This window comes from Olea europaea, chromosome 4, assembly GCF_002742605.1.
Source record: "Olea europaea var. sylvestris chromosome 4, O_europaea_v1, whole genome shotgun sequence".
In the NCBI taxonomy this organism is placed as follows: Eukaryota; Viridiplantae; Streptophyta; class Magnoliopsida; order Lamiales; family Oleaceae; genus Olea; species Olea europaea.
In genome coordinates, this window is record NC_036240.1 from 8,422,574 (window position 1) to 8,437,708 (window position 15,135).

At 29.7% G+C, this 15,135-nt stretch overlaps 1 protein-coding gene across 1 annotated transcript; it reads left to right on the forward strand.

Moving 5' to 3' along the window:
• The first annotated feature begins 4,120 nt into the window (after positions 1-4,120).
• LOC111392984 lies at positions 4,121-5,278 on the forward strand. The gene is made up of 2 exons (XM_023018393.1): positions 4,121-4,571; positions 4,746-5,278. The coding sequence occupies exons 1-2, from the start codon at positions 4,121-4,123 to the stop codon at positions 5,276-5,278; spliced, it is 984 nt and encodes a 327-aa protein (XP_022874161.1).
• Positions 5,279-15,135: the final 9,857 nt, after the last annotated feature.

A 15,135-nucleotide genomic window follows, 5' to 3' on the forward strand; every position in this document is an offset into this window, starting at 1 on the left:
ATCACAATGGGTACTTACTCTTTCGATCCAGATAAGTGTAGATATAGTCTTTCGAAAATGGTGATTTTGCATGAGTATCCTTTGTCTATGGTTGATCACATTGGATTTCGAGAGTTCTTACACGACCTACAACCATTGTTTAAGGTTCCTTCTCACAACACTTTGAAGAGCGACATTTTGAAAATCTATGAATACAAGAGAGCCAAAAATATGATTGCACTCGAAAAGATTGAGAGTCGAATTTCGATCACTACCGACATGTGGACCTCTTCTAATCAAAAGAGAGGATTCATGGTTATCACTGCTCATTTCATAGATGATGCGTGGAAATTACAGAGTCGAGTCATGAGGTATAGTAAAACATTACATTCACTTGTTCCCATAATTTACTAAAATGATATTCTTTTAGTTGATTTAATTTGTTCTTGAATGAACTCAAGTTTATATATGTGTCGTGCCCACACACTGCTGATGTGCTTTCAGAAACTCTATTAAGCACCTTGATGGACTGGAATGTTGATCGTAAGTTACTAACTTTGACCGTAGATAATTGCACCACAAATGATGCAATGTTCAGTATTGTGCTAAGTCAAATTTGTACTCGTTCTCTTGTACTGAATGGTGAATTTTTTCATTTGAGGTGTTGTGCACATATATTAAATTTTATTGTGAAGGATGGGTTGGACGTTATTAGTGGTAGTGTTGAGAAAATTCATGATAGTGTTGCTTATCGAACAGCCACACCAAAGAGATCTGAAAAGTTTGAGCTCTTTGCACATCAATTGAAAATTGATTGTGAGAAAAAATTGGTGCTTGATTGTAAAACAAGGTGGAATTCGACGTATTTGATGCTTAGTACTGTTTTGATTTATCAGGATGTTTTTCCATGTTTGAAATAGAGGGAGTCACGATGTAAATGTCCCTAGTGATGTTGATTGGGATTTAGCAAAAGAAATATGTGAGAAGTTAAAGGTTTTTTTCGAGGTTACTGAATTGTTTTCAGGAACAAAGTATCCAACTGCTAATCTCTTCTTTGCAAATGTTTGTGATATCAAACTGTCGTTGTATGAGTGGCTTGAATCTCCTTATGTGGAAGTTCAAAAGATGGCAACCAGTATGATGAAAAAGTTTAATAAGTATTGGAGCGATATTCATGAAATTTTGACTTTAGTAGCAGTGTTGGATCTGAGGTATAAGATGATGTTAGTTAAGTTTTATTATCCTCGTATTTTTAATCACAATGCCGCAAGTGAGATTGACAAAATATATCAAGTTTGTAGCAAGTTGGTGCACGATTATTAGAAAAAGAATGATTCAAGTGGGTCTGTAGCTCAGTCTTCTACTTTTTCTTGTCAAATTGAGATGTCAAGTGTTAATAATAAATCAGATCGCATGGCGGATTTTTATAAATTTGTTTGTAATGTTGAAGCTCCTAGTAGTGTGAAAATCGAGCTTGATACTTTTTTGGATGAGCCTATATTGCCTCGGTCAGATGATTTTGATATATTGACATGGTGGAAGGTGAATTCAAACAAATATCCGACTTTATCTCGAATTGCAAAAGATATTTTGGCCATCCCGGTATCTACTGTGGCATCCGAATCTGCTTTCAGTACTAGTGTTAGATTTGTTAGTCCACACAGAAATAGACTTCACCCCAAAACTTTGGAGGCTTTAATGTGTGCTTAAGATTGTTTATGGACCGATATTCACGGTATGATGTATATAATCATTTGCTTTTTATATTGTTTCTTTTATAAATTTTCTTATTATTAATTATTTTATTTTATTTATAGCGAATTCTGCACCGTCTGCATATTTTGGAAGTTGTTCCAAGATGAATGATGAGGATGTTGATGATGAGATAATTTTATTTATCACATAATTTAAATTTTAATCATAGTTATTATGATGATATTGAGTATAATATTTCTTTGTTTTTCAGGATCCATCTTTTACAATATCTAAACTTGTCGATGAATGAAGTTATGAAGATGGAAAAATATCAAATTTATTTTTGGATAAAGAAGTAAAATTTAGTTACAATGTAATTGTATTTGTAATTGTTTATTTTCGAATATTGTTTGTTTTGAGTACTTAATTTGGATGTTAGCGTTTTCACTTTTCAAATTGTGAATTTGAGGGGAAAAAAATAAAAATAAAAATAAACGGGGCAGAGTCGAACCCACCCTATTGCCATCTCTAGTTTGGCGTTAATTATGACAAAAAATTGTGTAAAAATAATAAAGGTATATATACTTTTAAAGTTCAAGGACAAGTATACCATTTCATAAACTCGCTTGTGCCAAAGAATGAGAATCCAACTTATTTACAATTATATTTCTATGATACTGAAAATGAAATTTGTAATAGACTGAATACTTTTGATAAGTTTTGTGAGTTTATTTTAAGAAAGTTGATAGATGTTCTAAACAAAAATCTCTATTCAAAGTTTTTCTGATCATTAAGTGATGTTAGTGATTTAGAATTATGTTGTATTTTACTAAAGTCTAATCCTGCTATTAATCAAAGAGTATATAACTTGCCAACATCAGAACAAGTGGCTGTAGTTTGGGTTGACGATGACCCATCTATAAATACTAGAGGTCGGGATTTATTAATTTATGGGCATTTAAGTAATGCATATAAAGTTCAATACTATTATGGTTGTTATGATCCTCTCCAATTTCCACTACTTTTTTCGTATGGAGAACCTGGATGGCATGAAGGTATTGAAAAGGTGAATGTAAGTGTTTCACAAGCTAGGGTTTGTCAGAATTTAATAGAAGTTAATCATGTCCATTCTGCGGATCAATTATTGGAAGTAGAAGATTATGGTAAACGATTTTAGCAATTTCTATTTTTTAAACTATTTTATTTATGTTATTAATTGCATTTAGTGAATGAAGTTTTTGTTGATATTTTTTTTTTCCTTCTTACAGTTTTGAAGGCAAAGAAAAAACGAATAACTGTATCATGTCGAGAATATTATTGTTACAAGCTCCAAATCAGGTGTGTAAATAATTGTATTATTTTACATGCTGGCAGACTTTTACAGCAATATGTTGTGGATATGTATGTGAAAATTGAAACAGCAAGATTAGACTATTTTTGTAATAACCAAAAGGTTATAAGAGCTGAACTATATCAGAGAATTGTGGATAGTGTACAAAATAGTGAGAATAAAGGTTATAAAATTGGTAAATCATTAGTGTTGCCTCTGGTTTTATTGGAGGTCCTAGGAACATGACTAAAAGATATATGAATGCAATGTCTTTAGTTCAGAGATATGACAAATCAGATGTATTTTTGACAATAACGTATAATCCAAATTGGTCTGAAATAAAATGTGAATTGAAGCACAGTGATGAAATACAGAATATGCCAGATTTATTAGTACAAATATTTCGTGCCAAGTATGAGAAACTGAAGACAGATCTGGTTAAGAGAAAGTTGTTGGGCACTATTGCTGCATATGTTTATGTTATTGAATTTCAGAAAAGATGATTATCTCATGCTCATTTTTTCCTTATATTTAAACGAAATTCTAAGATCCGAAACTCTATACAAGTTAATGAAATTATCTCATCAGAAATACCAGATAAAAAAAATACCCTTACCTACATGCTACTATTGTAAAACATATGATGCATGGTCGTTGTGGGAATTTGAATCCTAAGAATGTTTGTATGGAAAAGAATTTTGTGTGTAAAAATAAATATCCGAGAGATTACGTTGAAAATACTTTTTTGGGTAATGATTCCTACCCACTTTACAAGCGTCGCAACGATGGTGTAAGTGTTAAAGTAAGAGGGTGTATTTTGGATAATAGATGAGTTATACCATATAATCCTTACATTTTAGCTAAATATGATTCTTACATTAATGTGGAGGTGTGTTCTTCTATTAAATATCTATACAAATACGTATATAAGGGACATGATGACATTCATTTTACTTTAAATAAAAAAACAAACGAAGAATTCGTTGATGAGATTTCAAACTACCAAACAGTTAGATGGATATCTCCACCTGAAGCTATGTGGAGGATATTTAGTTTTGATTTATTTGATATATCTCCTACTGTAATCTCTTTACAATTCATACTAAAGATACTCAAATGGTTACATATAAGGAGACAGATGATTCATCAAAGGTTATAAATCAAGATTTTGTTCACCGAACAATGCTAACAGAATTTTTTAGAATGAATATTTCAAATGAAAAGGCAAAAACTCTGCTGTATAAAGATTTTCCAACCTATTTCGTATGGGATACATCCATGCGAATTTGGACGCTTAGAAAAAGCAAAAATGTTATTGGTAGAATAGTCAGTGCTAATCCATGTGAAGGTGAGATGTATTTTTTAAGAGTTTTGCTAAATCATATTAGAGGGCCAAAATCATTTGAAGATTTAAAAACAGTCAATGGTGTTGTTTTATCTACTTATTGTGAAGCAGCATTTTTCCGTGGTCTTCTTAGTGGAAATAACTATTCTGAGATGTGTTTATCTGAGGTAGTTGCTTACCAAATACCCGTATCATTGCGACGACTATTTGCCAATGCATTAAGTTTATCTTGACCTACAAATCCAAGGAATTTATGGGATAAATTTAAGAATTTCATGATAGAAGATTATTTACATAAAGGTTTCACACAATAAAGTGCTGAAATGAAAGCTTTACACTATATAAATTCTTTCTTAGAAGGAGTTGGTAAGAATATAATTGATTTTTGCTTTGTAGATTTTGATTTAATTGTGAATGATGATGATATCTTTGAAATCATGATTGCTGAAGAAACAACTAATATTAATTTTCAGTCAGACATACATTATAGTGAGAGTTTAAATAAAAAGCAACAAAATGCCTATGATATTATTTTGGATTGTGTTTTAAATGATAAGAATGGAATGTTTTTTATTGATGGTCCAAGAGGCACTGGAAAACTATATTTGTACAAGGCATTACTTTTTGGTATACGATCTCGAAATTTTATCGCACTAGCAACGACATCATCAAGTGTGGCTGCATCTCTATTACTAGCTAGTAGAACAGGACATTCAAGATTCAAAATTTCACTTGAAGTAAGTTGTGATATGCGCTGTTCGGTAAGTAAACAGTCTGCGCTTGATAAACTTTTAGCATTGGCTGGGCTAATAATTTGGGATGAAACATCAATGATTCATAAATATGCTTTTGAGGCTTTAGATAAAATGTTGAGAGATATTACTGAATGTCAATTACCATTTGGTAGAAAAGTCATTGTGTGTGGATGAGATTTTTGACAAGTTTTACCAGTAGTACAAAGAGGAACAAAAGATGATATAATGAAGACAAGTTTAGTTTTTTTCGCATTTATGGCCTTCTTTTACACAATTAGCATTAACCGAAAATATGAGAGTTAAATTAGATCCTTCATTTTGTGAATATTTGCTGAAGATTGGGAATAGAATAGAGAGAACATATTCATGCCAATGATTACACTTCCTAAAAATATTACCATCCATTTTGAAGATGAATTTAAATCATTGAAGGAATTAATTGACATTGTGTTTCCCAATTTCCAGACATATGAAAACAACATACATATTATGATGAATAGAATTATTTTAACCCCAAAAAATGAATATGTAGATTTAATAAACAATATGTAGCTTGAGAAATTTCAGGAGAGAAAGTTACATATTTTAGTTTTGATGAAGTGATTGAAAAAAATGAAGGTTTTATTGATGAATATTTTTTGAATAGTCTAGCTCCAAATGGTATACCTCCACATGAACTCATATTGAAAAAAAATTGTCCAGAAATATCAATCCTGCAGAAGGTTTATGCAATGGGACTAGATTTATTTGTTGTGACTTTAAGCATAATGCTATCTTGGTTGAAATTGGGATAGGAGAATATCGTGGGAAGTAAGTATATTTACCTAGAATTCCATTTATTCTTCTTGAAGGCGATAAATAGTCTGTACCATTTAAAAGAACTCAATTTCCAATTCGTCCATGTTTTGCAATGACCATTGACAAATCTCAAGGTCAAACTCTAAATTTTGTTGGCTTATATCTTCTAGAACCTGTATTTTCTCATGGCCAATTGTATGTTGCATTGTCTCGAGCTAGAACAAGAGAAAATATAAAAGTTCTTATCAAACCTTTTGTTAAAAACAAATCACATACTTGTTGTACCAAAAATATTGTCTATCATGAAATCTTGAATTTAGTTCACGATAAATATTAGAATCTTCAGGTATATGCTTAATTGTTTGTTATAATTATTTATTGATTATATTTATTTTTACAAACACAAAATTAATAACAAATCTAAACATATGACTTCTGATTGTCATAATGAAATATTAATTTTGCAAAATTTTATCTTTGTAAAAAGGATTTCTGAAGTTATTCTTTCCAGAAATATATTAATTAGTCTTCTTGCTTTGTATTTTCTGAATATGAGTATTGATCACACATAACTTTTTTCATTGTCTTACTTTTTTTCTGTTTACTAATCGTCATTTGTTATGCATATTAGGTTGTGTAGTTGTCAGATATTGCGTGGTGCTTAATACGAATACAATTGGTGAAGTTGATATTTAGAAGTTTAGATAGAGATGAAAAAATCGTTTCTGGAAACCACTTCTGTAAGTTAAAATAACTTAATCATTTTACCATTCCATAATTATATTCCTATGGTAAGTGATATAATTACAAAACACACATGCTGATTCTACTTGAAAACATCTTCTTGAATGTGAATCCATGTATATATGTGTGTTGATGTAACCATATATGTATTAATATATAATATATAAGAGGATGTTATGTTTTAATTAGAAAGATTGTAGTATTTTTTAATTGTAAAGAAAGAAAAAAGTGTAATTTCTATAAAAATCTTTATGCAATAGTTTAAGATAATTAATGAAAAAAGTGAAATGGATAAACATAAATATTAAACATTATTGGTGTATAAAGTTTCATAGATGAGTTAGAGTTCCATCGTTGTGATTTTTTTGTAAACCATGAACATTGGAGATTCGCTATTTAATAATTCAAATACACATGTATCTCCAATTTGTAGTTCCTTCTCTGTCAAAAAATTGGCCCAGCCTACAGTAAGTCGGCGCATCACACCGTTTGGCCTTGAATTTGCAGTGATATCCCAATTGTGATGTAAAGAATCATGAAACCGAACATTCCGCACATATCTTAGTAGATGATGTCTTACAAACCTTCCTGGTATAGACTTCAGAAAAATATGGATGATGTTAAGATTAAAATAATGTGAAAAAGGTAAATATAGAATGATATATTAAAGATAGCCTACAATTTCTCGATGGTTGTTTTGATTTAGCGTCACTGTTACTTCGAATGCAGGATTATTCAGATGTAAAGACCCATCTTTTTCAACATCAGAGCCATATGTAACCTCTAATCTAGAATGATCAAATATCCTCATATTGAACATTGAATTTCTATTATATTCAAATACTACAACAAAACCATCCTGTAAGTTATGATGGTTAAAAAATTGCTCACATCCATTAGTCAAATATGTTTCTCCATCGATTGTTTGTAATTGAATTGTTATAATTATACTATTATACGAAGTTAATTGTACTCTATCACCTAATTCTTGTCTCCAACAATTGACAAAAGATGTAGGAAGCATTTACAATATATGAAAAAAATATAAGCAGTAAATAAAATATTCATACAAATATGAAATGAAAGAAGATATTATATTTCATATAACTTACCAAATGGATGTTATGATTTAGTGAAACGTCGATAATTTTGAAGAAGTTATGTGGTATATTCATTTTTTTGTCGATAAACTGCAGTATGTATGATTTTTAACACAATTAAAGATTGAAAATTATATATCATTTAAAACTAAGAATTTATTTTGAAACAATTGTAGTAAAAGGATCAAGAAAGAAATACTACATTAGACCTGATTTTTTGGAAGAAAGCTTGGTAGGTAAAGATAAAGATATATAAATTGGTTAAATATAAAGAAGTGGTATGAGAAACTATTTAAATTAAACAATACTTGTCCTTTTTTGAGAAAAGATTTGATAATAGCTTCACGGGGTAGGAATATTGAAATAGACAAAGTAAAACATGGACAAAGTAGTTCAGACAAAACACCCTTCCCGATATTATTTTTTAAATGCTGCTAAATTTGGTTAGAAATGAATTTTATTACTAAGATGTAAAGTGTTGAAATAAAATAAAAAATGACTAATAAGATTAAGAAGAAATAAAAGTATAATTTTATGTAATTAACAAAAGAATAGTTTAGTTATACAATAAAACTATCCAATTGGTTTGATACAATTAATAATTAATAATTTAAATTACCAAAAAAAACAACACGCAAATTCTTCGCACAGTGCAAAGTATTAGCTGGGATGCTGCACACTGTGTGGAATAACTTTACTATGGTTTGGTTAAGTGCGAACAACTTTGCTATGATTAAGACTGCAAAAAAAAAAAAATTGGTTAACATATTAATCAAATTATTTGATTAATCGGTAAAATAATTATTAAACAATTTAAAATTAATAATTTAGTAAATAAAAATTTAAATCAAAACAAAAGGGAAAAAAAGAGGGAAATTCTCCGCATAGTGCAGAGTACATGTTGGAGTTGCTCTGCACTATGCGGAGCATCCGCACGCCTGGGTAGGAATATTGAAATAGACAAAGTAAGAAATAGATAAAGTACTTTAGACAAAACACTATTCCCAGGATTATTTTTTAGGTACTGCTAGATTTGGTTAAAAGTGAGTTTTATTACTAAGATGTAAAGTGTTGAAATAAAAAAAATGACTAATGAGATTAAGAAGAAATAAAATTATAATTTTATGTAATTAACAAAAGAATATTTTAGTTATACAATAAAACTGTCCAATTGGTTTGATATGGTCTAATATAGCAATCGATTGAACAATTAATAATTAATAATTTAAATTGCCAAAAAAACAACATGCAAATGCTTCACACAATGCGGAGTATTAGCTAGAACGCTCCATACTGTGCGGAGCAACTTTATTATGGTTTGGTTAACTGTGAACAACTTTGCTATGATTAAAATGAAAAAAAATTGGCTAATATATTAATCAAATTATTTGATTAATCAGTAAAATAATTTAAAATTAATAATTTAGTAAATAAAAATTTAAATAAAGAAAAAAGGAAAAAAAAAGGAGCAAAATACTCCGCATAGTGCGGAGTACTTGTTGGAGTTGCTCTGCACACAGCAAAATTTTTTTTCTTTTAGATTTTTTTTTCTCTTTTGTTTTCTTTTGAATTGAAATTATTATTTATTATTAATTGTTTATGTCATAAGCCATACTTCTATCTATCTGAATTTTACATGCATACACCTATGGTAAACTAATCTATTCCCATCCATTCCAAATACATTATACTCTAAAATGTACTTATATATAACTTGTCATATTCTAGAATGTACTTATTATATAACTTACCATACTTCATCGATTTTATCATTTTTTTTAACTTTAAACCATTTCATTTCTCTTGCACAAAAGTGATTTTTTTTTCCTTTTTAGTGCTCCAAACAGTGCGGAGCAATTTCGACAACTCTTGTAGAGCAAATTTTATTCCCTTTTCTTTTGGAATTTTTTTCCTTTTTTATTCATATTATTTTTTATTAAATAATTAATTATTATTGATTGTTTATTGTCGTGAGTAACTTGCCATACCTTTACCATACTACATTGTCCATACTGGTATGCATATCTTTTTTCTATTCCATACCTTACAGATTTTATTGTACGAAACTAATCCATTGCTCTACACATTTCATCATACAGAGACTAATCTATTTCTATACATTATACTCTAGAATGTACTTTTATATAATATACTTGATAAAAAAATTTTAGATTAATCAATCAACTGATTTACTTAGCCATACTTCACCGATTTTATCTCTATTTAAAATTTTTTTTTGACAAATTATACTATACCTATTTAAACCATTTCATTTCCCTTCTAAGATTACCATCCTCTTCTGCTGCACTCTAACTGCATTTGACATAGTATTTATTTTAAATTAGATAAAATGGAAGAAGAATATAAACTCATACTAGAAATTGTCTCAAACAACGAGAAGTGGAAAGCCAAGGTCATTGTTATCGAAAAACAATCACCAAAACCTTCTAAACAAGGCAATGGAAGATATCAACATCTGGTGTTGATGGATACTCAGGTAACTCTTCTTGTTGTAAGTTATAAAAGTTGGCTTCAACTTTAAAACTAAAACTATTAAGACTTCTCATTCATATATAATTAGATAACTAAGAAATTTCTCATCATTTTTCATTTTCATTTTCCAGGGAAATGCTATCCAATCTACCTTATATGATATATTTTAAAAAAATAAGCAGAGAGTCATTTTAAAATTTATACTTTCAGATATACTCGCGGTTGCAATTGATATGACGCCTAAATGAATGATTCAATCAAAAAATGGCAACCAAACATGGATACAGGATGTATTGCTCTTGGACAAAAATTTCAAAATAATGATGCTTACACTTTGAGATTCCTTTGTTGATAGAGAATGTATAGTAATAGCGGAGAATATAGAGAAAAAAACCAGTCATCTTTGCAACACGTTTTAGAGTTTCGTCTTTCTTTGGTATGTGTTTAGTTGCTGGTATGTTTTACATTACATTAGCATATAATACAACATATACATGTGATATTTTGCACATGTATGCAAGTTTGAAATTGTCCACAAAAGTCCGTAGTACTTTCTTCATAAATACACCTTTCATCGAAATAAAAGAGATGACGGAATAGTATGTAGAATAAATTGATTTTATTTTATTATTCTTTTTTCCTATTCCCTCGCCACTAGGGATAGTTTCTTGAGATTATTTCTCCTTATTTACTACGTTTACTAGGGTCAAAGAAAATTCAATGAAAATAGATACTTTGATATTGAAAAAACCATACATGGAAAGAAGCCCCACAAATCTTTCTCCACTTATGCGAAGTAAATTCACTCCTATTCAGAATCTTCAAGGATGTCTCTTAGCGGTAATGGTATTTACGACAAGTTTTATATATATACATATAAAAAAATGTACATATATATTCCTTATTTCAATTTTGACACCCTGTATGTTTTGACACAGAGAAAAATTTATTGGGTAAATGGCACAGCAGTTACAGACAAAATTGATAAAAAATCTTAGTACATGGCTTGCAACAACTGTTATAGACGATCAAATGCTAAATTCGGAGAAAGTTATCTCTGTATTTTTTGCAAAAATCCAAACTCTAAAGCTATTTCTCGGTATATTTTACTTTATTATGTGGATATATATATATATATATATATCTTCTTTAATTGTCTTGACCATTTGTGAATGTATACACCAAATACATTTTAGGGTTCAAGCATATGTGCAGTTGTTAAATGTCAAAGACTCGCTTAATGCAAGTGCAATTGGTAAAGTAGTCGTGAAGCTCTTATTTACCAGTGCACAATCTTTGATGGAACAAACCGATTCTGTAACAATTTTAATGTAATTTCAACATTTTGCAGTGCTAAAACATGTTGCTCGAGCAATATTAATTGATGAATCAACATTAACGTACAGGATTCACAAAAAACATACATTGAAGATGTCGTCAAGAAAATGCAAAATACTCAACGAGCATTCTACCTAAAAGCATTTCAAATTGAGTCTAATTCATCGAGCTATAGATTTGACATTATCTCTATGATAGATCTAGAAGATCTAGACCAGACAAGTCCAAGAGGAAAAAACCAAGCAAATGTTGATGTTAAATCACGCGGGAAAGATATCTACATATACTCTTTAGATTCTAAAGATAATTTGTCGCCTCCAGCCAAGAGAACCCTCTTCAGATTATTAGATGAAGGGAGTGTTTCATATGATGAAAGCAGCAGTTTGGATGTGTCTTGCACAGATTTTTTGATTCCAAAACAAAAGATAGATTAAAAAAACTATGATTGAAGTATTTAGTTTGCTATTTCTGATTGGTATTAGTCTTGGCTTCTCTTTTCCTGGTTAGTGATTTTATTTCAAAAATGTCAAGCATGTTGTTGTTGACAAATGATGTTTGTAAACTGATACTTATATCATTTTATATGGTTGGATAGCAAGTAATTTCATAAATGTCAACAACGATAATGAAAAATGTCAACAACATTAATCAAGACATTTGTATTTTGTAAGGCACTTCTATTTTTATCGTCGAATTAGTCTTCACTTTTGTTTTCTTCATTAGTATAATTTTATTTGAAAATTGCCGAGCACATTCTTGTTGACAAATGATGTATGTAGGCTAACACTAACATCATTTATGCTTAAACTCTATTGTATGATTGAATAACAAAATATGTAATTTCATAAATGTGAACGGCTTCTAAAGCATTTCTATTTTCTGTCTTTCATTTACTTTCGATTAGTCCTGAATTTCAAAAAATTTCAAAGACTAAGGTATGAAATTTCCAATTTTCCTAACAACAAGAATAAGAGTTTAATCAACCAAATATACGTCTACACCCACAAAATACTAATGCCCACAAAATATTAATCAAAGAACAGAATTCCTCACCATAGTATTATAATATATATATATATATATATATTAAAAAACAAGAAGGAAAAATAATTTCAAATTGATAAAAAAAACTTACTATTATATAGCAATCCTTCTCAACATTGAGAATGTATATCACAATTACAATTACAATCACGATCTACGGGGATTTAAAAAATATTCATTGTAACAAACATTAGCCACAATCTTCCATCTATATATCCTCATTCTCTCCAAATCAACTATCTCTAATGGATACTTTAGAAGAAAGCATTTTATGTATTTGAGAAGAAAAAGTCTACAGTTTGGCCTACATACAAATTTTTTTTGTTAGACTAAAGTAATAATGAATATAGAAATCGAAATTAAAAGAAAAATTCAATATAGTAGTAAATAATAAACAATTTAAATGCCTTAAATGCTTACCCATTTTTTGTGCAAGGCAAATGAGATATAATCTCCAATTTAAACATCTTCTTTCGGTGCTTCCTTAAATAAGATCTGCTTGAACAAAATTCAGAACTTGTCAATAATATTTGAATTATTTTATATACTGTATGTACTTGTTTCCTGATTTCTATTGGTGTGTAGACGTCATTACTGCAATCATATATCTGAAATTTTCACTGACGAAAATCAACAACAAGAAGATAACAATTATAATTGTCTGGATACGAACATGGAGTTAATAAATAACTGTATGCTATCCATTGATGATTGTGCTTTGGCAGATTGCCACTTATGAAATTTGTTAATACAGTCAAGTCCATCTGACAATGATCTGCACTAGAACTTCCTTCTTTTAAAGTTCTTTGCCACAACAATTGGTGATTGCATTTAGCTTCAAAATTGAAGTCCAAAATTTCATGTTGTTTAGAGAAGAGAGTAGAACCTTCTTTAATCAATCAACTCAATAACTTCAACTCCATCTCTACAGTCTAATACAATAAATAGATATAAATTATATGTCAAATATAAATAGAAATTAATTATAATTTATGAGCTTCACTAATCGTAATACTGATATCTTGTCTTCAAGTATATTGTATAGTGTGTCTCTTCCATACATATTGCCTTCAACATCCCAATATGTACTGTAAATGATAGTTTATATCAGTGTGAAATAAGTACAATATACCTAATAAGTTAGAGTTAGGCTTTTTACCCCGATGTATTCATCATCACCCATTGATGAACTGATAAATACCTTTCCATAGAATAGTTTTTGAGGGGAAAACTTAAAGATTTTATCTTCCTATTATACATCTCTTCTGTGGACATTTCAGTTTGAGGAGTTTGTTCAGATGTTACTTTCTTGCCACGAATTTGACTGCTGGCGCTAGGAATATCTTCCTGTAAACAACCAACAATAGCTTCCATATCATCAACTCTATTCAGCATGTTGTTGTTCCATTCTTCAAAGTAAGATCTCATCGAAATTAAACTATTATCCACGTAAGATTGCATGTGAGATTGCATTTTCTAATGGTGATCTTCTTGCCATTTTTGTTATTGCTGAAAAAATTCTTTCTTATTATCAACAATTGCTTGATAATTACTTTCTTGTCTTCTTGATTGTTCAGCCATCTGTTGACCAAAAAAATCCTGGTAGAATGCTTGACAATCCATATATGCAGATTGCATACCAGATTGATAAGCAGAGTGCAGCTGTTGATATTGATGTTCATGCCATTTTTGCTGTTCTTCAAACATTTCCTTCTGGTTTTCAAGATATTCATCCTGTTGTTTTCTTGATTCTTCTACCAAGTGTGCCTTCAAGTCATCATACAGATCAGATACATATTGTCTATGTGTAGTGAAAATTCCTTCCATCTGTTCTTTTATGACATAATTATAGTCAATAATAGAAGTATAATTAGGCTCCACTCCAACTGAAGGGTATGTTCTGGAAGTACCAGCATCATCAGCATTAATTGTTTGCTTGTTATGAGGAATTTGTGGTACAATGTTGCCAAGCTCCCCACCGACAATGCCATATAATATTGTGTGTTTATTGTCCAACGATAACGATAGAGTTGTGTACCACAATGTCTGCAATTCTTCTTCTATTGGTTACAACATTGCAAACACTCGAATCTATAAACGTAATAACATATTAGAATTCTATACTATAGTATAGTACAATAATTAGATGTATAAATTTTCATATAATTACTATTCCTCTGTGTAGACAAATATTGTTTTACAATTTTGTCTGTCAATATTTGCCTCGGCTTTCATTTGTGCATTCTTGGAATTTGTAATGTCTTATATCTCCTTTGTCCAAATTTCTTTCCAATCTTGGGAAATGCTTTATATATCAAAAACTGCAAAATGAAATTAAAAGTAAATATTAAATATATACAACATTAAACTAAACAAAAGACAAAATTTTAGTAAAAATCAAATATCTGAAAAGCAAGAGGATATCCATGTAGCGAATATTTACACTCCCTTTGTTGAGCTTGTTGCATTCTTAGTATTCTTTCAAAGTATGATTGTTGCAATGAGTTCAACAAA

Excerpts from the sequence above, each read along its gene's own strand:
- LOC111392984 (XM_023018393.1), top strand. The coding sequence starts at position 4,121 with ATGGTTACATATAAGGAGACAGATGATTCATCAAAGGTTATAAATCAA. Across the intron at positions 4,572-4,745 it reads ACTATTTGCCAATGCATTAA|ATTTTGATTTAATTGTGAAT; the intron begins GTTTATCTTGAC and ends TTTGCTTTGTAG.